The sequence below is a fragment of the Neomonachus schauinslandi genome, chromosome 10, assembly GCF_002201575.2.
Source record: "Neomonachus schauinslandi chromosome 10, ASM220157v2, whole genome shotgun sequence".
NCBI classification, from domain to species: Eukaryota; Metazoa; Chordata; class Mammalia; order Carnivora; family Phocidae; genus Neomonachus; species Neomonachus schauinslandi.
The window spans coordinates 36,923,781-36,949,573 of NC_058412.1; the positions used below are offsets into that span (position 1 = coordinate 36,923,781).

Sequence of the window (25,793 nt, forward strand, 5' to 3'; positions counted from 1 at the left end):
ATGGAAGAGAAAAGTAAAACTCATGAAGTAAACATTCTGACCATTTGGGGTTGATAGCAGTTTGGGATGAGAATAGCTGCTGGGCCAGACCGCTCTTGTTCCTTGCTCCCTGGGGGCTTCTCAGTAAGCTCTGTGTCAGCTGGTACGGTGGTGGTGGTGGTGCGGGGACCCTGGAGTGGCTGGCTGGGGGTGCAGTGGGGGAGGGAGAATTCTCAGAAATCTCATTTGCATGAGAGCCCAAAGTCTCCCGGTTTGGGAACTCCATCCAAGGGAAAAAGGAGCCTGCACCCAGCCTGACTATAAACAGGGTCAGCAAGGGCCAGTCCCCTCGTATGGTTTCGCTAACTTCTTTATCCAGGTGTGGCCCTTGTGAGTGAGTGGTGTTCCCGGTCCTGCCGGCCGGAGCTGCGCTGGAGCTGGTGGTCAGACCTGCGTCTGCTCAGGGAAGGGACAGCTGGGACCGGCAGCCTCACTGGAGCAGAGCCCGTGAGTTAACTGCAGCAGCGTGATCCACTTGCAAGAACAGTTGTTGGAGCCGTCTCACAATCCGCTAGGGAAACTCTTGCGTGATTTCTCTGTCCGCGGAGCACAGAGCTCCCTCCCATCCCAAACTCCATCAGGCTCCCTCCGACCCGCTTCAGCTCCACACTGCAAGGCAACACTTGGCCTTGACATCTCCCAGACCGCTCCACATCTGCAACCTTAAATTCCATCATCCTTAATTTTTTTTTTTTATTGAGATATAATGTACATACAGTAAAGGGCGTGGATTCTTACGCTTCATAGGTCTGTAAGATTCGGCCATGTTATTGTGGATGGCATAGTTTATTTTTCACTGCCAATTCCATCGGATGGACAGATCACCATTTATTTATCCATTCTTTTGGTGGACACACATTGTCTCTATAACCCACTTTCCTTCCTTTGCCCTCTTTGTTGCTCATTGACACCCCGATCTGGTAGCCCCACCATGTTTTCTTTCCTTTTTTTTTTTTTTTTTTTAAAGATTTTATTTATTTGACAGAGAGAGACACAGCAAGAGAGGGAACACAAGCAGGGGGAGTGGGAGAGGGAGAAGCAGGCTCTCCGCTGAGCAGGGAGCCCGATGCGGGACTCGATCCCAGGACCCTGGGATCATGACCTGAGCCGAAGGCAGCTGTTTAACGACCGAGCCACCCAGGCGCCCCGCCCACCATGTTTTCTTGCCCATCAGTCTGGCTACAGTGCCCAATCTCATTTCTTCTGTGGCCAAGACTCCTGCAAGGGGAGCCTCTCCCATGCCGCTCCTGCTTCACTACCTTCTGCTTCCACTCAGCCGCCGCCATCTTGCCACTGATGTCCCACTGGTCTAGGTCTCCTGTGACCTACCTTTGCCATATGTAGGGGACATTTGGGGCTTCTCTGACTTGGCCTTTCTGTGGCACTGTCCCTGCTCACGGTTCTCTTTCCCCCCCCAGGGTGTCCCCCCTTTCTACTTGTCTCCTACAAATCTGGCTGCTCCCTCTCAGCCTCCTTTGCTGTCTCCTCTCCTGTCTCCATCCCGACGTGATTGTTCCTGGGCTCTGTCCTCAGCTCTCCTCTCTCCTGAAGGGCCCTCTTGGTTCACTAGCTACCATAGATACTGATACAACTTCCTTCCTCCTCAATCCCTAGATCCCCAAACTGAAAGGATTTCTCAGACTCATTTGGTGGCAAGCCTTGATCGGGCCCTGACGGGAGCTTGTTTATTGTCTTTACATAACCACTTCGTGTGCATGAATAGTCATGTGTTGGCTGCAGGAATGTCAATGTGTTTGATCATGGGCTGTTGTCCCAGACCCACCAAGGGAATGATGGTGCATATATACACTAAATTATGTACTGCTTTCTTAAACTCAGAAAATATTGAATTCTGAAACATATCTGACCCCATGGGCTTCAGGTGAGGGTTTGTAGACCCAGAACTCATTCCCCACTCCATACCCTCTAAACAAGTCCCTTCGTTTCCTGCTGCCATCTCTGGGTTAGTGGTCCCTACTCCTGTGGCTCTTTAGGATCTTAGCTTCTTCCCTCCTTAGGATCACCTCCAGTTAATCAGTCCCCAGGTCCTAACTAACCCAATGACTCTCCGGCCAGCCCACCCCTGTCCATTTCCTGTAGATTCAGGCAGGTAACAGCCCCTGCCTGGCCTGCTGCAGTAACCTCTCAGGAGCTGTCCCGTCCCTGGCTGGCCAGTCCTCAGCACTGACACTAGAAGCCACTTTAAACCACAGGGGATCACATCCTTATCCTGCTCAAAATGCTACCAGGCTTTCCCACCACCTTCAGGGTCAAGGCCAAGTTCTTTAGTAGGACATAGGATCTTTCCTGATCTGGCCCTGCTCCCCTCCCTACCTCTTTGGGCCTCCCCAAAAGAGTTGTGGGCTCATTGCCCTCTCCCCTTTCAAGAATTGTGGGAATTCTTCATGTGGTCTGTCCAGGGAGCTCCTGTTCTTTTCAAAATCTGGTGGGTATCACCTTCTTCTGGAAAGTGCCCTCACCCCTGACAGATGAGTTCCCCTGTCCCTCTGGCTGGCTGCTTCTGGACCTCATGGGCAGCATCATATGCTCAGGACAGGGGTACTAGATAATTGGCTTACTTGGTGGATGGTACCATCAGGGGCTCATTCCTCAGAGCTCAGGGCAGGTGCTCATGAAATGCAAAAAAAAAAAAAAGTTTTACTTAAAACAATAAATATTAATTATATAGCATTTTGTATTCTGCTATTTTCATTTGGCATAAGTATTTCTTGAGTTTCGATGTCACGTAGTTTATTTTTCATTATCAAACCACCTATCAGAAAATCGAGTTACTAAAGTAATTAAATATAACCCTGCATTTTGACCAGGCCCCCGGGTGACTCACGCACATTGTTGTTTATTTTGAGTTATTACCTCCAGTCTTTTTGTGTCTGCATTTTGTCAGTGGTTGGCACACCAGTGCAAAAGCAATTTTGTGTTCTGCCTTTTTTCCTCGCGTGGCGTTCCATCTCAGGCAGTTTTTGGGTTCATCTTCTTGAGCACAATTAGTAAAGTTTGTCCAACCGTTTAAAGATCCAGCTGTGCTCTTCAGTTGGACCCCGAGGTGGCCTAGGCTTTTTCATGAATCGTCTTCTTGCATTTAGCTTTTTCTCTTTTCTAGATACCTTTGTAAAGGATGGATTCTCAGGACTGGAGGATTCAAAGGAAATGGACGCTCTTGCGACTGGATCTGCATGAAGCCCAGTTTCCCTCGGGAGAGTGACTGCTGACTACAAACACCGTGTGGAGGGGGTTGTCATCCTCTGAATGTGGCCCGTGGGACGGGCGCAGGTCCCATGCTCTCTCCCGGTCCTGCCTGATTCAACAGGAGATAGAGGCCAGGCTTGCAGAGGATTTACCAGCCCAACAAAAACATCTGGCTGCTCACCCCTCCCCTCCTGCCCTCCACTCCTCTCTACCTGGAGCTGAGCTCCTGACCTAGTGCAACTGTAGGGATTTCTAGTCTTTTTAAAAAAATTTTTAAAGGTTTATTTATTTATTTGAGAGAGAGAGGGAGAGAGAGAGAGCAGGGAGAAGGGCAGAGGGAGAGGGAGAAGCAGACTCCCCTCTGAGCGCGGACCAGGCATGGGGCTCCATCCCAGGACTCTGAGATCCTGACCTGAGCCAGAATCAAGAGTCAGACGCTTAACTCTCTGAGCCACCCAGGGGCCCCAGGGATTTCTGTTTTTACCCCTGCCTCCACCGGGCTACTAGGCCAAGTGGAAGAGGGTCCCTCCCCAGTGACCCCAGAAGGGAGTGACGGTCTCCCTCCACTGCCCCCACCAACTGGGCGGCCTGCAGGGAAAGCAGCAGGAAGGGGATGTTTCCCCCAGAACCTTCCCAGAGGCTGGTGGTGGTGTTGTTTGTGGTGGCAGCAGGGCTTTAAGAGAAGGGCCAGTGAAGGGAAAAGCGAAGGCTCAGGGAATGACAGAGGTTTCTAGAGCAAGGCCTTAACTTGGCTCAGCCGCCCCTTCCTCCTCTAGAAAGAGAAGAGGATGGTAATAATAGTAATAATATCCACAGCACAGGGCTGAGGTGAACATCAAGTGAGAAAATGAAGTGAAGACGTAGTTCTTGAAAAATGCTGGGTGTTTCCGTGAGGAATGAGAATCCCAAGGCCCAAGGATGGGGTGGATTCAGCCTCCCTGTGCACCCACTGTGTCTAGCATTGGATTGATTTGTTAGATGTCTTTTTATTTCTTTATTGTTATGTTTATAGATTTTGACAATCTTTTTTTAAAGATTTTGTTTATTAGAGAGAGAGAGCACAAGCAGGGAAAGCAGCAGGCAGAGGGAGAGGGAGAAGCAGGCTCCCCGCCGAGCAGGGAACCCGACGCGGGGCTCGATCCCGGGACCCTGGGACCACGACCTGAGCCGAAGGCAGACGCTTAACCGACTGAGCCACCCAGGCGCCCCTGTCAAATGTCTTTTTAAAAGTGAGGTCCTGAAACTTTGTTGTACATTAACTCACCCAGGAAGTAAAAATTGCCCAATGCTTAGGTCGCACTCTGGACAGTTACATGTGAATTTCAGAGAGGGAGGAGGTCCCTCCACTCAGCACTGGCGGTGGCTGCCCCTGAGCTTGAACGCTCACCTGCACTTGCCTGGCTGATTTTCCCTCATCAGAAGGTTTATAGCTCCCCAGGTGATTGGCGCATGCAGACTCATGCTCCACACTTGCCACTCAGGGGTGGTGCAGGGCGGCGTCATGCCGGTGATGATCTGGGCCCTTGTTAGAAATGTAAAATCTTGGGCCACACCCCACCCTGCTGAATCAGAAGCTCATTTAACCAGACCCCAGGTGATTCCTCTGCACCTCACAGTTCGAGAAGCCCTGACTGGCACACTGTCGTCAGAACATTGGTGGGGACCGGAGCACAGATGTTGGTGCCTGGCCCCTGGGTGCGGTCCTTGCTCTGCTGTTTATTAGTTTTGTGACTCTGGGCAAGATGCTAAACCCCTCGGTGCCTCTGTCTGGTCATCTGTAAATTCACAATAGTGGGAGGCCGGTCTCATGGGGTTGTTCTGAGGCCCGGCTCATGGTAAGCAACGCAAGGATTCTTCTGTTACGGTGACAAATCTCTTCCTGAAGGGGCTCTGAAATGCAGCAAGCCTCACAAGTGTGACAGTGGCCCTGGGGTCGGGGTCAAGAGGGTCCTGGGACAGCTCAAGGTCCCTCCCCGTCTGGACCTGCCATGAGCCAAGGGGCTCTCTGTACCCTGGGATGGGAGCAGAGACTGGCCACCTCAGCAGATGGCAGCAGGCTAGGAGGTGCCGGCTCCCAGCTGGGCCAGCACAGGTCACCGCAGACCCCACCGAGAAGTGGTGGATGACAATGGCTACCAACTACCAGCACGACCAGGCATAAGCCCCACATTGTTCAGTCAACCCCATGAGATGGCTGGGAGCGCACTTGGAGAAGTGGCCCGAGAAAGGGCTGAAGTGACAGAGTGTACCTGAACATCACTGGATGGCCTTCCTGTCCTCACGTGAAAGGGAAGCTTGGGATGGAACCCCAAGTTCAGCTATAGGAAAAGTAAGTTTTGCCATGTTAACTCCCAGTGGGAGGGCTAGGAACTTCCCAGTGATTTCCTATAACCAGGTATCCCCCCCACCCCTGTCTTTGTGTCTGACTACACAGGAACCATGCAATATGAGAAAGGGTGCTTGTTATTTTTTATTTTTTTTTTAAGATTGTATTTATTTATCTAGAGAGATAGAGGGAGAGGGCATGAGCAGGGGGAGGCGCAGAGGGAGAGGGAGTGAGAATCTCAAGCAGACTCCATGCCCAGCGTGGAGCCTGAGGCAGGGCCTGATGCGGGGCTTGATCTCATGACCCGGAGATCGAGACCTGAGCTGAGATCAAGAGCTGGATGCCCAACTGACTGAGCCACCCAGGTGCCCCAGAAAGGGCGCTTTTTAAAAGGTTGACGCAACATAAGCAGAAAGCACAGGATAATGGGTAAAAAGAGACTCTGGAAATGCGCCTGATTTCTGAAGTTAGATATTCCTCTGACACTCTCAATAAAGCCTGTCATTTATGGTCCATCTGTCTGTCCATTCATCTGCTAATCTATTGTCTGTTCATCCATCCATCCATCCATCCAACCACCCACCCACCCACTCACCCAATCATGTATCCAAAAATCCATCCATCCACACATCCATCCAGATCCATCCAGTGAGGGAATTTATCTCCTGAGCCTCCATATTCTTGCTTCATCATTCTAATAGTTGTTCATCTGGCATTGCCAAGGAAAGAACTATTCCACTGAAATACCTTTTTTCCAGATAATTTTTATCCCTTTAAGAGTGCCTAATTGCATTTAGTTTAGTCATTTTAGAGAGAAATTTTTTTAAGTGCGTCGTAAACTTGTCTTCCTTGCTAAAAGAGGACATGCTACATCATATGTCTTTTCGGATGATCCAGGTCAAAGCTCTAAATGGCCGCCATAGTGCTTGGTTGTAAGACCAGTGTTGTGGGCCCCCAGGCCTCTCTGCAGCTTGACACTAAACGCTCTGTTTGCTCTGTTCTTGATACTCACTTTTGTGCTTTTTGCTGATTCTGATTCTGCTCACCTGCCACTTCTTAGAGCTCTTGGCATGCTTCTAAGCAATTACTTCTTTAAGTGGCCTTGGGCTGGGAGAATTGATAACTAAGTGTGTTAGAATTGTGCACAAAGCAAGAGCCCTGAGTTCTTTTTTTTTTTTAAACATTTTATTTATTTATTTGAGAGAGCAAGAATGAGAGTGAGTACATGAGAGGGGGGAGGGTCAGAGGGAGAAGCAGGCTCCCTGCTGAGCAGGGAGCCCGATGCGGGACTCGATCCTGGGACTCCAGGATCATGACCTGAGCCGAAGGCAGTCGCTTAACCAACTGAGCCACCCAGGCGCCCGAGCCCTGAGTTCTTTGTGTATTTATTAAAGACTTATTTTTTGAAGTACACGAGTCTCCGGCCTTGTAGCCCCTCTCTGCTTCATCCAGGTTTGAAGCGTTCCAGGTGGTTGAAGTCCTTGGAGGCATAAGCCCTAGAAACGGAGGTGACATAGTATGTCAATAGACATGAATTGTTCTTCCTTGATCATAACTGCTTTCTTTTCTGAAGAAGGGAGGGGATACCAGAGACTAACATGAATGAATGGGGGCCCAGGGTGGGGTAGCTGGTCAGTGGTGTCCGAAGTGTCTGAGGGATAAGGAAGCTGCCGAGTCCCACTGATAGCAGGTGGCTGGGGAAGGGCCTCCTGCCTCCTGCTCACTCCTCGTGGCGATGGCCAGTGTGGACAGGGGAGAGCGAAGGGAGCCCCCAGGGGAGCCGCAAGGCTTGGTCTCCTTTCAAGGCCTGGAGCAGGACTGGCACCAGCGGTGAGAGGGGCACTTGGGGTGGGGGTCGGGGGCACCTCAGCCTGTAAGCACCCCACTTCCTGACAAACTCCTCACAACACAGCAGCTTCAAGAGTGACCCCTTTAAATGCACAGATAGGGTGACACTCAAAACGCTGACACGCACCTGCGCTAGCAAGGGGACCCTTCTCTCTAGGTGGGCAGTGGCCTGTCAGATGGAAACAGACAATATACACTCAGGCAGAGAGGGAGTGCCCTTCACTTCCCTCCCGCCTGGGGACAAGCGCTGCCTATTTGTGACAAACACATCAGCTCTGAACTTGGACACGGTGACTCCCCTCAGGCAAGTGACCACCCCACTGACAATCGGGCATCCTCCCTCCCAGGGTCACCCAGGGCACACCTGCACACTCCTGAGGCGCTTCTCTGAGGCTCCCTGCGCATCCGTACACATGCCCACATGCATGTGCTCAGACACACTCAGACCCAACGAGGCTTGGGGAGCTGGGGGGCTGATTCCAACGTTCTTCTCCCCGCCTCTCCAGGAGTTTTGTCAACCGCAGCTTGGTGCTGGGGAAGATTCGCTGCTTCGGCTTTGACATGGACTACACCCTGGCTGGTAGGGAGGGAGGGGGCAGGGTATCTGGGGCTAGGGGAGCAGTGGGCAGGCACCAACCAGCTGGTTCTGCTGGGTTCCTGCAGCCTACAAATCCCCAGCGTATGAGGCACTGGCCTTCGAGTTACTGCTGGAGTGCCTGGTGTGCACTGGGGACCCACACGAGATGCTGCATTACACCTACGACCCCTCCTTCCCCACCAGGTGCGGGAGCCGCCTGGGGTGGGAGGCTGTGGCCCGTTGTGAGCCCTGGCACCTCCACCCACAGCCTCTGCACTCTCTCCCCAGGGGGCTGGTGTTTGACATGCTCTGTGGGAACCTGGTGAAGGTGGACACCCATGGGAACGTGCTGTTGGGCACCCATGGCTTCACCTTCCTCTTGGAGTAAGGGACAAGGGGTGGAGGGCAAGGATGCTGGAGGAGAGGAGGAGGAGGGGGAGGAGAGACTCAGGCACACAGCAGAGGCTCAACAATGCCTGCTGGATAAGAGAGGGTGAACGGGGGTGTGGGGGTGTGGGGGTGGGAAGGAATGGCAGGGCTTGGATGGGCCGCTAGGAGGCGCTAGGGAGGGCACATTGCCTGCACCCAGCCCACTCCCTCCCCAGGGCAGAGATCTGGAGCTTCTACCCCAGCAAGTTCATTCAGAGGGACAACCTGCAGAGGTTCCACATCCTCAACACGCTCTTCAACCTGCCTGGTGAGGGCTGGATAGCGGGTGTGGGGAGGTGGTCGTCAGGACGCCCAGCTCCGGCCTGGGTGGGCTGCTGCCTGGGTCCCTGGGCCAGCCACTGACTGGCCTCTCCCCCCGAGAAACCTATCTGTATGCTTGCCTGGTGGACTTCTTCTCGGGCTGCTCCCGCGACACCAAGTGCGTCCCATGCCCTGTCCAGCCCTGGGTGACCAACAGGGCACTGCTGCTGCCCAGGGCCCACGCCCTGAACTGGGGTCCCTGCCAAAGAGCACAGACCCCTCCTGAGGGGCTCTAGGAGCTCAGTGGGAAGGCTTTCACTGCAGGGGGCCCCCCGACCTTGTAACTGGTGCCCCCCAAGGGATGAGCCACAGCACAGGGTGACACCCCTTCCAGCATAGCTGGGACATAAACTCAGTGTGTGGTTCGAGGGGTGACTCTGATATAGGGTCCAGGTTTGGTGGTCACCTCAGGCCCCCTTATTGGCCTCCCTGTCCTCTTGGCCTGCCCCAACTGTGACACTGGCTATCAGCATGGGAATGTCTTCATGTCCTTCCGAAGACTCTTCCAGGATGTGAATGATGCCATGGATAATGTCCACCAGTCGGTGAGTGCCAGGACCCCAGGACCCCTGACCTGTCTGCCCTCAGCTCTGCTGGGCCAGCCCCGAGGGCTCCAGCCCCCACAGAGTTTCCAGTCCTCTGCCCGCTGAGGACTGTGGTCTGGGCTCCCTGCATCTTGGACCCAGGCATGCGGGCAGGTTGGTCGCACGCATACATGCACCTGCGCGCACACACACACACACACAGAGCTCTGCTCCCGCCTGCAGGGCTGTCTGAAGGAGAAGACCCTGGAGGACTTGGACATTTACGGGGAGAAGGACGTGAGCGGGTCATGACCAGGCCTGTCCCTTTGTCCCCCTCCTCCCCAGGGCAGTGGGGCTATGTCCCTGCCTCCCTCCTCAAGATGTGGGCAGAGCTCTGTAGCCTAGCCTTGCTCACAGACTTTCCTGCCTGGCCTGGAGCCCGTGCCTGGGAGGCCGGGAGCCGAGAAAGGGATCCCAGGGCAGCTGGGGGAGGCCCCATCCCTGGAAGTGACACCTACCTCTGTTCCAGGTGCGAATCCCCAACCTGCTGGGCAAGATGAAGGAGGTTGGGAAAGTGTTTCTGGCCACCACCAGCAGCTACAACTACACGGATGTGAGTATGTGGATGGGGGCGCCCTTGGCCATCAAAGCCCTGAGAACTGCCTCCTTTCTGGCCGCTGCAGGAAACTGTATGAACAGTGAGGGGTCTGGAGGAGCCAAGACCCTGCTACCCTCCCTGTCTGGTTGGCATTTTGGGTTCCATTTCTTGGCGTTTTAAGGTCTCAGTGGAGTGAACAATTTCTCACCACATAGCTCCTGTGGTCCCCAGGGTGTCCTGTGAGGTGGGGTGAGGGAGGAGGCAGGCAGTGGCCCCTGGCCTAGCCGACCTGGGTGCTCTGACCCTTGCCCTGTCTTTGCCAGGCCATCATGACCTACCTGTTTGGCATCGGGGAGGTGAGTGCCACGTGCCTGGCTGGGGTGGGTTGTGCCAAAGGCAGGAGGGCCAGGCCAGGCCACAGTGCTGAGGGCCTCTCCCATGTCCGGCCCTCCCCTTGAGGAGGAACTAAGTGTGGGAGGGGGCTTTTCCCATGCATGGGCCTCGCTGCAGGTGGTCAGAGAGAGCAGGGGATGGGAGGCCAGTGACCTCAGCCAGGCCAAGGGTGGCGCTTGGAGTGGGGGCAAGGCCACTTAGAGCCTTGGAGGAGGCCATGAAGAGGCAATCAGACGTTTGGGGAGGGGCTCAGTGAGGTGCAAGGGGGTGGGGTCAGGCTGTGGCAGACCCAGGGGAGGGGAGTGTGTGACCCACCCTGGCACCGCGTGTGACCAGGAGTCACTGGCAGGCAAATGGGTGAGCAGGGCTCGAACTCAGCCACCGCGCTCAGATCCTCTGTCCCTGGGTCTCTGCCCGAGCGCTCTGAGGAGCTCTGGAGGCTGACGTGAGAGCCTGCACAGTATCCAACACCTGCTTCCACAAATACCTTTTGAGCACTTCCTTGTGCTAGGACGGTCACGGCCAAGGATGCTGGGGAGCCAGGGGCGCCGCAGGGCTGGGAGTCAGGACCAGGGCGCGTGGATGGCTTGTGACTTGAGCCCTGGCAAGCTTTCACGGTGCAGAGCGTTGCTGAACCTGGGCTGGCGCTTCCGCCAAGCAAGGCAGGCCAGGGGGTGGGGGACCAGGGAAGAGCTGGGCCATGTGTCAGGGTCAGATGTCCCAGGCTGCGTGTGTGTGTTTGCAGTGCTCTGCCACGCCTGCCCACAGGCTGAGGCCTCCGACAGGCCCTGGAGGTCCTACTTCGACCTGATTGTGATAGACATACAGAAGCCCCGCTTCTTTGCTGAGGGAACGGCGCTGAGACAGGTCAACACGGTAATGGCGGGGGCTGAGGCCCCATCCACCCTGACCGGGAGGGCCACGTTGTCATGGAGCCCGCCCCTGAGGCTGGACCTGCCCTTGGCAGCTTCCTCTCTGCTGCTCTGTCTGTCCCTGGAGACAGGGACCCAGGGGCCTCCTTCAGCGCTTGCTCTCACCTCCGTCCTCCCATGCCCCCATGGCTACCCCTGCTGCTCCCAGCCCCCTGCTCTCTCTGACCAGGGTGCCCCTCTGCCCCTCCAGGACTCGGGCAGGCTCCCCGTGGGCACCTACACGGGGCCCCACCAGCACTGCGCGGTTTACTCTGGAGGTACCAGCTCCCACCTCGCCCTCCTGCCTCCACAGGCACCCTACCTCGACTAGGAGCCCATGGCCCCAACCTGCCCACCAGGCAGGAGGGGCTTTGAGCAAGCCTGTCCTCCCGTGGGGGGGGGGCAGGCTCTTCGGACGGGGTGTGCGAGCTGCTCGGGGTGCAGGGGAAGGATATCCTGTACATTGGGGACCACATCTTTGGGGACATCCTCAAGTCTAAGAAGGGGCAGGGCTGGCGGACTTGCCTGGTGGTTCCTGAGCTGTCCCGGGAGGTGGCCATCTGGGCCCAAGAGAAGGGTGAGCTGTGGAGGGGTCAGGGCTAGGAAGGGGGGCGCTGGCCACTAGTGCGGAGGCAAGCCCCTTTGCCATCTTGCCCTCTTTCCCGTTGGGGGTTAGTAGTGACCATAATAATACTGTCCACTCTGTGGTTTACGAGAGCAGAACTACTTTATCCATGAGAAAACAGAGATCCAGAGAGGTTAAGCAGCTTGCCCAAAGTCACACAGCCAGAAAGGGCAAGGATGCCTCAGATTCCTATCTCCTGACTCCAGAGTACTGTGGTGTTTCTGTAGTCTGAGGCCTCCTTCCTCACCTGACTCGACCCTCCCTATTCACCTGAGGCCACTTAGAGAATAGAAGGTCCACCCCCCGACCTGGGAATGACTTGTATCCTCGGAATCAGGAATGGCTCTGAGCCCAAACAATTCAGGTTTGTTCTAAGAGCTCGGTTTGAGTCATTACCATGTGACCATGGGTGGGTCACCTGACTCCCTGGCCGGCTTCCTCACCTGTCCCACAGGACCTTTGCTATAACTTCTCTGCTCTGGGTGGAGCTTCACTTGATGTAAGGAAGGGGTGAAGGATGTTATGCACACAGCTTGGGGTGTGTAGACTCCTGGTGACCTCCAGCCTCACCACATGGCTGAGCTGGGCCTGGGGCAGACAAAGGAAGGTGGGGCTGTCACTCACGCCGCGCTGTCCCCTGTTGACTTTTCAGAGCAGATGGAGGAGCTGAAGAGGCTAGACATGCGTCTGGCAGAGCTGTACCAGTAAGAGCCCTGCCCACAGTGGGGAGAGGGTTGGAGGGTCCTGGTCAGTAGTCAGGAAATCAAGATCTGTTTCAGGCTGGCCTTCCCTAGTAAACTGGGTTTTGGGATCCCTCTGATCCCTTGGGTCATGCTGTGACCTCTAGGTCCTTCCTCCTTACCCACTCAGCATGGACTCAGGAGGCCTGTCCTCTCACACACATGTGCACACACCCAGCCCAGCACCCTCCCTGGGTGCCCGTGGAGCGCCCTGTGACCCCCATGGGGCCTAGGGAGGTTGTGCCTGGAGCTTGGAGGCCCTGTTCCTCTTCTCCTGGGTCATGTGGCCATTTTTGCACCAGGCACATGGATGGGAGCAGTTATGGGCTGCAAGTCATCAACTCCACCAAGAGGGAGATTCAGGTAAGAGTGAGTGCTGAGCGAGGAGGAGACCCTCACCAGCGGGGGTTGGGGGTGGGGTGTGGGCCTCCAGGCTGCCGGCCCCATCTGCTTCCTCCCAGGTTCCTGAGCCCAGTGATGTGATTTTCCCCAACCTCCGCAGAGCCACCTGTCCTTGTCTGCTGGCGCCCTCTGCTGGCCCATGTTCCAAATGACAGCAGAGCACTGCCACAGAAGGGCTGAGTTTAGCCTGTGGGGTGATTGTGGCGTGTCTCTCAATCTCCATTAACCCTCCTTGAGATATGCGGGCTTGTCGGGTTGCATCATGTGACTGACTAGTCAGCTGTGATCAGCGTCTGGGGGAAGCTAGATGAGCCACCCCAGAAGAGGGATTTAGGGCCAGTGAGCTGATGGGTCCTGGGAAAAGGAGGAAGGAAAACGCCCTGTGGCACCTCTGACCAGCCCCCAAAGCTGGGAGAGTCCCGGAGGCTGTGTCAGCGGGATTCAGGCCATTTGGCATGCACAGAGCCAGCTGGGCCCAATAATGAAGGATCTCTGCAGAGCCTTTGCAGGGTATAAAGCCCTTGCATGCTATTTGATCCTTCCATAGACCTGAGAAGTGGGCTGGGCAGGGACAGTTACCTTTATTTTATGGATGAGAAAACGGAGGCTCAGTGAGGGGAAATAGCATGCTTTTGGTCACTCTGGGTGTAAATGTCCAGACCAGTTCTCTAGACACTGAAAGCAAGGCCTGGTGATGAGGTGGGGGCCTGTGAAGGGGGCAGGCAAGGGGCCAGGTGTGTGGGCCTCTGCACGGGCTCTCTGTCGGGGCATCAGAAGCTACATTAAGCTGAGGGTTTGGTCTCGGTGGTCACTCTCCAGGTCCAGGCAGGTAACTGTGAGGAAAGCAGGGAAGGGGGGCCCAGGGCAAAGTGCAGAGCTGCCTCACCTCCCAAAGCACCAGGCGCCGCCTCTGGGTTTAAAGAACACAGCTCCTTCCCTACCAGGGGCAGAGGCCCCAAGTTCCCAGGGTGATAGACCCAGGGAGGGCGGAGCGGGGCCTGGCCCCAGCTGTGTAGGATCGGCTGTGGGTGATGCAGGTCCAGGTGGGATGGGATCTCCCCTCTGCCAGAGAGTCACCCGGGAGCTGGACCTGTGCTACAGCATGGTGGGCAGCCTGTTCCGCTGCGGCTTCTGCCAGATGCTCTCCTCCAACCAGCTGATGGGCTACGCAGACCTCTACACTGCCGCCCGCCTCAGCTTCCTGCGCTACCCGCTCGGCTCGCTTCATCGGGCAGCCCCGGAGCTGGTGAGTCCCTGCAGAGCCTCCCTGGCATCCCTCACCCTCTGCCCCAGAAGGACCCTCTGGTCCCCAGCCCCGCTAAGAGCTTTCGAGGTCGCCAGACCCAGTCTCCCACCTCCAGGTGGAAATGGGTCCAAGCCTTGCAGGGAACTGTGGGCAACCTAACAAATGCACGGGAGGAGTTGCAGCGCTAGAGATAAGATGCCGCAGCTGGGAAGTTTTCTTCCTGCCCAGCCTTCACACCTGCTTTAAACTGAGACCACCTTAACTCAGTATTTCCTTAGTAGAGAGGATACCAGATGCTAGGAGGAAGGCTGCAGTCCCTCTCCCCTCAGTTAACATAGTGACTTCAGAAGAAATGGACGAAGCAGATGATACAGTAAATGCCTCTGCTGGCTTTCCTCTGAACACCTGCACCTGCTCCTGGGTCAAGGGCAGGGAGGTGGAGGGCGATGATGTCACTGGGTTAATGGGAGCCGTGAGACTGCCCCTTGCAGTGCGTCCCTGAGCACGCATGTCAGTTCTCGCAATGAAGCATCGGTATTTTCATCTTGTAACATGGAGTCTCATGTCAAGGATCTGGACTTGAAAGGATTCTCCAGGGCTCCTTGCCTCCTGCTTTTCTTGCCACTCTCAGCTGCCTTCCAGATGCTTGAGAGGTGAAAACCATTTTCTGAGTGTCTCCTGGGTTTCCTGCATTGGCTAGGTGCCTTTTATTTATTTTGTTTTTAAGTAATTTTGCGTAATGCTCAGTATAACCCACCAGAGTGGTTTTTTTAAAAAATCTTCATCGTACCATTGGCGAAATGGAAGTGTAGAGAACCTAAGTACCTTGCTGTCACTGCTAGTAGACTGCGGAGTCAGGATTTGAATCCAGTGCTCTTGAAGAACTGGGGACATGCTCTGTCCCCTGTACCACACTGCCACACACTGGCAAGGAGGGAAGTGAGCTCTCAGTGTGCAGCCTCCTCTCATGGCCAGGTTTTTAGATGAGCAGGGCTGGAGAATTCCTGTTGGCCAAACTGGGGGGTCCGAAGCCTGCTTAGACATCGTTGCTAAAGTAGTGACCAGACAGGTGAAGAAAAAGCGACCTGAGCACCAAAGTGAAACATGTAAAGAAACCTGAGCTTTACCCAACCATGCTGGCCTGAGATTTTTGAGAAAGTGATGTCCATCTGCCAGAACCTTCCTTCTCCGGCTGACCCTCCTGGGCTTCCTCTTCTGCAGCATCATTGGACAAGAAGCCGGCAGCTGTGGGTAGAGTGAAGTGGTGGTGGTGGTGATGTGTGTGGGGGGGGTGTCGTTGTCTATGCATAACCGAGGGCTTCCAGAAAGCCTCGACACTGAAGGAGCTGCTCCATCTCCACCTGCATGTGTCTCTGCAGATGCCCCATGAGTCAGTTGTGGAGCAAGAACGAGCCAAACTCGATCCCTTCTCCTGCCCCTGCTTCTACAGCCAGAGGGTGAGTTGCTAGGAGGTGGTGGGTTGCTTCCGTCCACAGTAGAGCTGGGAGGAGCCAGCTGGCTGTGCTGGGGGAGCTCGCCACCTGGGGCTACCCTGGGCTAGAGTAGGGGTTCCCAATGGAATGGTATTCAGCCAAGGAGGCATCTTGTCTTCAAGGGTAATCATCCCTGAGTATTTATGTTGAAATTTTATTATCACAAATTGCTTTTCTTTGTATTTCTCCTATGTTATAATATTACACTGATTTTTAAAATTATAGAGAGAATAACTATATTAACTATGAATTTCAATTCAGGAGAGAAAAGAGGAAATTAAAATATTTTAATTTGGGGCATTGGATCCCCTAGGGCCGGGAAGCCCCGGCTCTAAGCCCAGATTCACAGGTTTTGTTCAGCAGAGGCTAGCTGGTGCCTTCCACCTCTCCAGACCACTTTTGGCTGATTCGTCTGACAAATCCATTCCCACTCTGGAAGAAGCTGCAGAACACGTGCTCTTCCAAGCTAGGATTCCTCTCTAGACAGCCTTTATAAACACAATGAGTAGGGGCTCTTCTTCAGCTCCTTTGTCACTTTGTGCTGCGTGGTCCCCCTGTGAGTGGACACTCCAGCTTTCATGAGTGGCAGACTTGGCTCCTAGCCTGGTTCTGCATCGCGGAACCCTGCATGAGGCTTCCTGGGGCTTGATTTTTAAAATGTTCACCTCATAGGCTTCCTCTTGCTGGGCGGTGCCAGGCTCGGTGTGCATTTTTTCAACCAGTGTTTACCAAGTGCCCCCTGCATGCCCAGTAATTTAGAAACCAAATAGTAAGCTACAGTTCCCCTGAGCTACGTCACCATTCATATCCAGTTTTATTTCTACACATTTCTTAAAAATAGTATTTTTGTGCACTTTGATTCTGTTACTAGACAGAATTTTTGCATAGCCCTCAGTTATGCATAGACAATAAACTAACAATAATACTCGATTGGCCATAGATGACTTCATTGACTGTTCTTTCTCTCCAGGTCACTATGAAAGACAGTAAATGAGATAGCCCGAACATCTTTGAGCTTGGTGTATACGTGCATTAAAAAACATATACAAAGTCATACTCATGACTTAAAGACTTGGTACTTTATTTTGGTAGGAGCTGCTCTGTGGCACTAAGACCATGCCCTTCATTGTTCCGATGTCACTGATTTGAATTCACTTCTCTGGCTCCTGTTTCGTCTGTTGGTAGCATCATCTGGTATTATCTAGAGGCTTAGAATGAATATACCTATGTAACTGAAATGACAAAACCAACTCTCGAAGGAACAGGTCTGTGAAAGAGTTCGCTAGTTTCGCTTTCTGTGGATAATCAAGGGAAACATTTGGAATATCTGAGGATAAATAAGGGATGACGGGCCATGTACTGAGAGAGTTTCAGAAGCTTGCAGGTCTGGTACTGCTAAGACCTTTCGTTCTTCTTCCTGGGTTGACTTTTGGGCCTGAGTCTGTAAAGCAGCTTCTCCAGGCAGAGACCAGGTATCCCTGGTCTTGTGTCTTCAAACACTACATTCTTGTTCAAGGGCTAGAGGGTAGAATTTTATCAGGAAAATTGTTCAGACCCTAGGGCCCATGCTTTTCTGGAAAGATGCTGAAATAGGGTGCAGTAGCTAATACTACAGAAATCAACTGTTAGAATTCCCCGCTAGGGTAGTGAGAATGCAGAGAGGGCTGGGGGATGAATAGCCACCAGAAGAACTCTTCAGGTCTGAGGAAGAGTGAGGGAGGGGGAGGGGGATGCGGTGGCATGCTTTTTCCTTCTGCCTGAAGCATCCCCTCCCTCTTCTCTTGTTAAACCTGCTCTTGCCTCAGACTTGAGGGGCCTCTCCACCTCCCTGACTGGATCCGATCCTTCTGTTGGTCCCATCCTAGGGACCTCTCTTTCTGGGGATTATTCCATTTTCACACATTTGTGTCCCCCCTAGACTCTTGGCTTCATGGGGCCAGGTCACATGGCTCATCGCTGCATCTCTGGCATCTACGGTGTCCTGTCTGTTTTACTGAGTGAACTATGTCACCTGGTTTATTACATTATTATAATATTACATTACATATTATACATTGCAGAGGAAAGTGTGGGGCATAGGTAGATTGTAAGACAAGAGGATGCGGGGAAAGACTAGAAAACTTTGGATTAGAACTCTGCTAAACTCGTAGGAATTCAGCTGGGGCATGGTAAGGTGGAAAATACTTCTATCTGGGGGCTGTTCATTTAATGCAGTTTTTTTTTTTTTTTAAACCTAATGTTACTTCTGTACTCATTTACCTACACTTTAGTTGGAAGTGAACTCCATTATTCCAAAGACTGTAGTAGATACTGATAGTCCATTTCTGGAAGAATTTTTAGTTGGGCATGTGGCCACCCAAAATATGTTTCCCAGCCTTCTTTGAAGATAAGTGCATGTGCCCAATGGCCCCGCAATCTTAAGTAGAAATAATATGTCCAACGACCAAGCTGTACCCTTAAAAGGAGAGGGGCATGTCTTCTACCTCCTCTCTTCCCGGATCCCTCTGGCTGGAATGTGACATTGGTTGGGAGGCATCCCTGGCCATATGGACAAGGCTGTACCCCAGGGATAGTAGAGCCACAAGACAGACGTGGCCTGGGCTTGGCACCAAACACTGGACAGTTTCACTTGAACTGCTGATGTAAGAGAGACCCGTTTCCCTTTGGGACTAGCAGCTGAATCGATACCCTAATTCTGACATCCAGCCCTGAGCAGTCAGAAAGGAAGGGAATAGAAACATCATCCATGGGTTAGTGGCCTGGTGGTAAAAAATGTGACCAAGTCACCTCATTTGTAGAATAAATGACAGTACTCTGGCTCTCATAGTAATTCCTGTTTGGTAAATGGGAATAGTTCAGGAAGTTCTTCCTTATCACCTTCCTACTCCGCATTTCCTTACATGGAGTAGAGGCGGGGATTGAAAAGCTCTGGACTTGGCGCCAGACAACCCTGAGTCTGAAATTTCAGCCCTATCATTGACCATCTAACTAGCGTCTCCATACCTAGGTCATAAGGCTGTTGTGAAGATGTAGTGAGATAAGATGCACAGAACACAGCCAGAGGAAGCACTAAATAACAGTGTCCTGCACTACCGTTTGTGTGCATAGGACTTTTCCCCTAGCAACGGACAGAAACCTAATTGAAACTGGCTTTCAGATTTTGTGATCTCTCAGCAAATCCCTGGGTATTGTTTGGCATCGCAGGTAAAGGGAGTCTGTCCAAAGGGAAAGAAAGGGCTGGCTGTGTGGATTCCTGCATTTTGGTCGTGGTGACCATCTATTCTTATTGAAAATTAGTATACTTATGGTTTTATAGCTCAGTTTTATGAACCTTGTCATTATAAACCTGACCTAGAGAGATGGTGCTTCCCTCATCGTGATAAAATCTAGTTCTTGGGTGAGGATCATGGTCAGACCCTTGGTCAACATGAGTTCTCCGTGGTAATGAATGTTCCCTATGAGGCCTCTTAAGATTGCCTAACAGTGTTTCCCTGGATAAAACCCTAATTCTCTAGGCCAAGACATCATCACTGTTTTTTTTTTTAATAATAAATAAAATAGGGGCACCTGGGTGGCTCAGTCGTTAGGCGTTTGCCTTCGGCTCGGGTCGTGATCCCAGAGTCCTGGGATCGAGCCCCGCATCGGGCTCCCTGCTCAGTGGGGAGTCTGCTTCTCCCTCTCTCTCCCCACCGCTTGTGTTCCCTCTCTCGCTGTGTCTCTATCAAATGCATAAATACAATCTTTAAAAAAGTAACAATAAAAAATAAAATAAATGAATAAGCAGGAATGAACAAAATTTAATTTTTTTTGTTTTAGATAATACTTAAATATTAAGAAAGCTAAAATTTAAAAATTCACAATATGCAATCAAATGCACAATATGTTGGCTACGTTTTTCTATACATTATATTTACATAATGATTCTAATTTTACCTTTCCAAGAACAGTTGCCCAGGAGGAAGGAAAGGCAACCTATAATAGTCTCTGGGGCTTATACTGTCTTCTCAGGCCAGGTGTCCTATAGCAAAGAATTGAAGTGAAGCAGCAAGTGACCCTCCCCTCCCGTCTCCCCTTCTCCCTGTTGTTTTTCTTTGAAGCATTCTGAATAACAAATGCACAATTAGATTTGGATATAAAAGCTAGACGACTACCGTAGTTCAGAACTGTATTTCATTGGAGAGGCCCCGGCACAGACAGGATGGGAATTGCTCCCTCATCTATAGGGACGCTGTGATAGAAATCAGAATCGCACATAAAAGTCATCTGGGATCTCTGAGCAAAAGCATAGCTAGCATCAGCTCCGTAAAATGAGGGGATTTGATCAGACAGGCTGTCACGTGGCATCTGGTCCAGAAGGCTAGCTTCTAAGCTCCACTCGTCAGGGCAGGGAGGACTTGCCCTCTCTGCTAAGGCGGATGTAGGAAGGAAAGTCTATCATCCTGTGGCACCAGCCTCCTGATGTAAAAAAGAACTACACTGAGGGTAAATTAGGTCAATAAAGTGAAAATTTTTACCATACTTGTGCGGTAAATGAATATTCAATAGTTTAAAATGTATGTACTATAAAACTGTGGCAAACTATAGTCTTAAATAAACCAAAGACAGTCCCGTGGGCATATTAAATTTGAGAGTAAGCCCAGTGATTTACTAAATCCTGAGAGCCCACAGTCTGCCTGTCCATTATATAGTTTTGTCCAGGTCACCTGGACAAGGGTATTTCTTGTTTCGTGGAGGCTCTGAAACACTTAAAAAAAAAAAAAAGGCATTAAGAAATTATGACTCGAGGATTTTAAACCCTAATGTTACAGGCAAAGCCTCATTTTTACGGAATATAAAACACTCTGTTTCTTCCACTTCTAACAGCTCATTAAGAGAAGCCACTACTAAATCATGTTCCTGCAGCATTTCCGGGTAGCGGGACCCAGCTCGCTCAATCCTTGCTGAACGCCGCACCGGGGTAATGAGCTTCATGTCTTGTACTTCTGGCAGTCCACTTATTCTGTGAGACAGAAAGATGCGTTCAGAATCTTATAACTTCTTTTGAAATTCTTATTATTCTGAATTTTTTACTTCTGTCCTAATAAAACACGGTAGGCACTTCAATGGAAGTTGACCTAAGGGTCTGCGTAGAGCAGCTCTTGTCCTAAGATGGCTCTTCCTTGATTGTCAGAATGAACTGGGTGGTGTCCATCTGCTCTCGGATGGTATAAGCACAGGGATTTATTGAATGAAGCGTTAAGTGTGGTTTTTATTTGATACTTGGCAGTTGGTGTTTGTTTATTCCATAAACTTTCGAAGAGTTGATAGGTTTTAAGGAAATTGGGCCTAACACCAAATGGGGTTGGACAAATGAATTCTAAGAGTCTAGCTTTGACAGAAAATTATCAGAAAAACATCTTTTAAGATGGTGGACCAAATCACAAATGGAAACTGGAACAAACTGGGCATCTTCCTTGTAAACTTTAATGTGTTCCAATAAAAAGTAGCCCTGAGGATAGTTTGCAGAGAACTTTCCATGTAGTGAATCTGGTCTACATCTCACAAACCCATTGATTACATTAGCCTAAGCAAAACTTAGCAGGCCAGTCTGCTAAAAACTCTCATAATAAATTCCAGAGCCAGAAAGAGGTGGTTTTCAGATCTGCTTGCCTTCATCCTTCCTTGAGTTGGCTGTAAAGCCAGGACTGAGAGAGGGGTTTAGGACTGGAAGAGGCCCAGCTTTCCAGGGAATGGAAATATAGAACTGTGTGGTCGTGGTGCTTTTGTTTGGAATTCTCTTTTAAGATCGCGAACAGAGACGGATGTTATATTAATGTTTTGGGAAATGGCACTGATACATGACACAGTTCCTATGAATTCTGCCTTAAACTTATACTTGTTCAAACACCAAACACTTTCAATAAAATGAGCAGCTTCTATCTCGTACATACCCAACAGCGGAGCCTGTTCTTATAGGGTTATTCGCTGTCCCTTCCCTCCTACAGCTACAGAGGTTGCCCCTGCTTGGCACTCTGTGTCCCCGCCTCAGGGCCTGGGAGGAAAGGCGGGTGGGATCTGTAAGTGCAGGACCGAATCCAGGAGGGAGGGGAAACCCATTCCGACCTGTCTCCAAACTCCAGCACCACCTTCCTCATGGCGGGTCAGGTCTCCTTGGAGTGCTGTGAGGGCGATGGTGTGTGTGCACAGAAAGGGCACAGGTCTTCATGGCAATGGTTCCAACCCTCCCCTCACCCTCAGCTCCTTTCCTTAATGCCAAAGATGGATTAGACCACCTGGTCCTCACATGACGCAGGGGTGTCCACAAACTACTGGTACTCTGGATCTGTGGAAGTGAAACTGAGAACAGGGCTTGAGTTAGACCCGTAAACACAAAGCTTACTTTAGAGTTTGCTTACCTAGGGATTGGGGCAATCTGTAATTTGATACCAGGATGATTATCCTGTTCTGCCTTGGTTATTTGGGGTGTTGCAATAACCTGGTCTCCCTCTTTCAGAGAAAGACAAGACTTTTCAGATTCCGTCTTATTGGCCAGTTCTGCTGTTGCTGTTATATTTGTCTCAGCAACTGAAGAGTCAGAGGTAACTCCTGTGTATGCAAGGTCAAGAAGGAAAGTAAGGTTTAGCAACTTAATACTAAAACTAAAAGTCAATAAAATGAAAAATCAATATACACAATGATTTCCCAATTTAAAAAAGAGTAACTGATTTGAAGTGAGAGGTATAGTTTTTCCTGCCCAGCCCTCTAGAAATGCCCTGCTACATCAGGCCATCCTTCTAACCAGCCCTCCAGACAGCCTTTGGGCCTTCTTGGCCCTTGAGATGGATCCTTGATAGCTTTTCAACATTCTGAACACATCCCCACCTCTTACTCGCTCTTGAGAGAGGTTCCCTTAGGGACTAGTCATTGTTCTTTTACCCTTATACCATATCTTGGGTCAATTTCCTTGACTCACTAGGGTTAACTCACTTAACCTTCCAATCCCTTCCTACCCAGGGATGACCACATGGCTATTACCTTGGGCAGTGGGCGAGAAAATGTCTTGTGTTAACATAATATACATGATAGCTCAATCACAGCAACCAAAAGGAAGGGAAGGAAATTAGACTGAGGTAGGCAGATATTGTGGCTGGAGGCTAAGACCCTAAAAGAGGTCAATGGGGGCCAAGAAGTGGGAAAGGCAGATTCCTGTCTTTTTTCTTATCCCTCTGAAGAACAATGCCATGAATTATAAACAAATATCTGAATAGTAGCATCATTCCCAGTATAAGAGTACCACTGAGTATATCTACTCTGTGACCTTATTCCCAAAAGTAATAGATTAGTTAGCTATCATTCCACATGACTTGATTGTTCCCCGAAGTTCAACCTGTCTTAAAGGAAGAACATCTGTCACCTTCTAAGATCGGAAAAATAATCTATTTTATTTTCTCAAAGTAGCTTCTTTTTCTTTCCATTCATATAACAAATATAAGCAATTATAGTGGGCTACTCATTGTATTTGGCACAGTATTTTTCAAAGAAGAGTTTTCTAAAGGTTCTGACCAATGACAGCAATGGTTAGCTAAGTGAAAAGGTTCCTGCTCCAGCTATTTTTTTTTTTAAGATTTTATTTATTTATTTGAGAGAGAGAGAGAACACAAGCAGGGGGAGCAGCAGAGGCAGAGGGAGAAGCAGGCTCCCCACAGGGAGCCTGATGTGGGGCTTGATCCCAGGACCATGAGATCATGACCCGAGCTGAAGGCAGACGCTTAACTGCCTGAGCCACCCAGGAGCCTCTGTTTTTAAAGGCTATAATGTGAATTTGGATGTGTGAGTGCTGGTGGGTTGTTATAACACAGAGGCATCTCTCTCTTCTGCCCCAGTCTTGTCTGAGAAAGAGCTACTTGTCTTATCCCACCTAGCACTCCAGGGAAGCAAGACACCCTACTCTAGGCCGCTCTTATGAAAACAACCTATGTTTGGTGTTGAGCAGTATATTTACTTATAATAATAGAAATAATTCAGCTGATGATGATGGCTGAAAAAACCAGGCTATGAAAACCAAGAAGTGAGAGGGATTTCAGGGGACTTAAAATTCTTTTCTTTTCTCTCCTATGTGTTCCTCCACGACTTTTACTTGAGCAGCTGGAGGGAGTAAATTTAAATACAAAAATAATAGTACCTTCTGTCGTTCTATTTGGGTCTTGCAAAATATTAAGAACAACTTCCCGTAACTCTTGTATCGGCTGGAAGAAAGAAAATACCCAACCAGTATTAAAAACATTCATGGAGAAAATGATCTAAGGAACTTCGCTTAACAACAAATGAGCTTCTTTTTATAATAGAAAATGTTTTCTTTTTAAAAATCTCTTATCTGACTATAAGTAACATTTAAAAAGTTTCAAATTTATAGCTTTATGTGAAAAACGAAGGAACAAAGAAAATGTTGGTTAAATGCTGGCATGCTTGACTTTAACGAAGAAATGCACATATGGAAAGCTGTCCGTAGTGACATTTCTCTAAATCAGTTAATTTTCTTATTGACTTATATGATCCCACTGAAGATGTGTCCCCACATAAAGATTCTGGCCCAAAGATGTAAAGTTAGTTATACAAAAATGCAGCATACGTTTTTTTCAGTCCTAACTGAATTTTTGTTTTTATCATAAAAGTCATATCTCATTACAGAAAAATTGAACAATAGCCAAACTTAAAAGGAGAAATCACCCATAATCCAATCACCCAAATACAGCCTTTAGTTAGTATTTTGGATATTTCCCCTAACCTTTCCTTTCTTTCTTCTTTTATTAATAACTTAAAAAACATAACATTAAATAACATATAAAACATATAACATATAAAATACAATATTAAACATAACATAAAAAACAAAACATTAGAAAAAAGCCATTATTATTAAAAGTACTTTTCTGGTAAAATTATCTGAGATAGACTTCCTTTGTTTCAAAGTATCTAAGCCATGACATGAAGTAGAGTACCATAAATGAACTGTAATTTCTCATAGGAATATTATATTTGGAGCTTTGTCTTTCTGATCTGGGATTCTGTATCAAATAAATAATAGATGTAAACTGACAATAGAGCATAAAAGCAAAGCTATTTATACATTTTCACTAAGTCTAATGTGCTTTAAGCTTAAGGGAATGGGAATAAATGTACAGAATATATTGTAAAAAGTCTGAATTATATAAAACATTTATCAAACATTTTACATTTTTACAGGTTTCTAGTTAAAGACGATGGATTGAATATATATTTGTTTCTAATCCCCATGGAAACTCTAGTGAAATGATAATGGGATTAAAGGAGGCAATAACTACAAAGAATAGAAGAAATAGCAACAAGATCTGGAAGCGAGAATATAGAAGGAAGAGGTAACCAACTTAACCAGCTTGAAAGAGCTGAATCCTAAGCTGGCAATGTGGCTGAGAAACGACATGATTCAACCCCAGGGCCTTTCTGAAAGGCTCAAGAATGAATGGTGGGGTCAAAATCAGGAGGACTCTTGAGCATCTGTTCAGCAGTCAGACCTCCAAGTCTTTTTTTTTTTTTTTTAAGATGTTATTAATTGAGAGACAGCACAAGCCGGGGAAGAGCTAGAGGCAGAGGGAGAGGGAGAAGCAGACTTCCTGCTGAGTGGGAAGCCCAATGCGGGGCACAATCCCAGGATCTTGAGATCATGACCCAAGCCAAAGTCAGATGCTTAACCAACTGAGCCACCCAGGCGCCCCTCCAAGTCTTTATCCTAACAGAAAACTGAAGATGTATTTTCCAGGTCTCTGGGGAATATCATGCACTATTGAGGGTGGGGATGCCCACTGAAAAAAAAAGGTAAATGAAAGTTTCCATGCTGAAGGTTGAGACTCCCAGCTCTCTTCTCCCCCACAACACTAGTAGCCTGGTTTCCAGCTCCCAGGAAGAAACTGGAAGATTCTTCTTTAGAGAATATGGCCAGTTCTAGAGGAAAGATCTGAAGACACTGATAATGAGGGTTCTTCAACCAATTGGCTCAGCCAGATCACCCTATGGTAAAACCTCATTCTTTTCTTTCTCCTTTCTTTCTTTCTTTTCTTTCTTTCTTTCTTTCTTTCTTTCTTTCTTTCTTTCTTTCTTT

At 49.9% G+C, this 25,793-nt stretch overlaps 2 protein-coding genes across 2 annotated transcripts in view; one reads left to right on the forward strand and one right to left on the reverse strand.

The window, feature by feature from the left end:
- Positions 1 to 7,307: 7,307 nt before the first annotated feature.
- Positions 7,308 to 16,673, forward strand: NT5DC4 (5'-nucleotidase domain containing 4). The gene is made up of 17 exons (XM_044918877.1): positions 7,308 to 7,402; positions 7,927 to 8,000; positions 8,084 to 8,201; positions 8,286 to 8,381; positions 8,594 to 8,694; positions 8,808 to 8,861; positions 9,195 to 9,292; positions 9,515 to 9,568; positions 9,801 to 9,884; positions 10,193 to 10,225; positions 11,031 to 11,156; positions 11,385 to 11,451; positions 11,580 to 11,750; positions 12,451 to 12,502; positions 12,841 to 12,901; positions 15,566 to 15,643; positions 16,650 to 16,673. Exons 1-17 carry the CDS (start codon positions 7,308 to 7,310, stop codon positions 16,671 to 16,673), a joined length of 1,386 nt encoding a protein of 461 aa, XP_044774812.1.
- Positions 16,674 to 19,781: 3,108 nt separating this feature from the next.
- CKAP2L (cytoskeleton associated protein 2 like) overlaps positions 19,782 to 25,793 on the reverse strand; it is a 27,597-nt gene continuing 21,585 nt past the window's right edge. The window contains exons 7-9 of the mRNA XM_021697720.2: positions 23,841 to 23,904; positions 22,075 to 22,264; positions 19,782 to 20,678 (exon numbers count right to left, since the gene is read on the reverse strand). Of these exons, the coding sequence (XP_021553395.1) occupies positions 20,453 to 20,678; positions 22,075 to 22,264; positions 23,841 to 23,904 (480 nt within the window). The 3' untranslated portion in view covers positions 19,782 to 20,452. The remainder of the gene's footprint in view (positions 20,679 to 22,074; positions 22,265 to 23,840; positions 23,905 to 25,793) is intronic.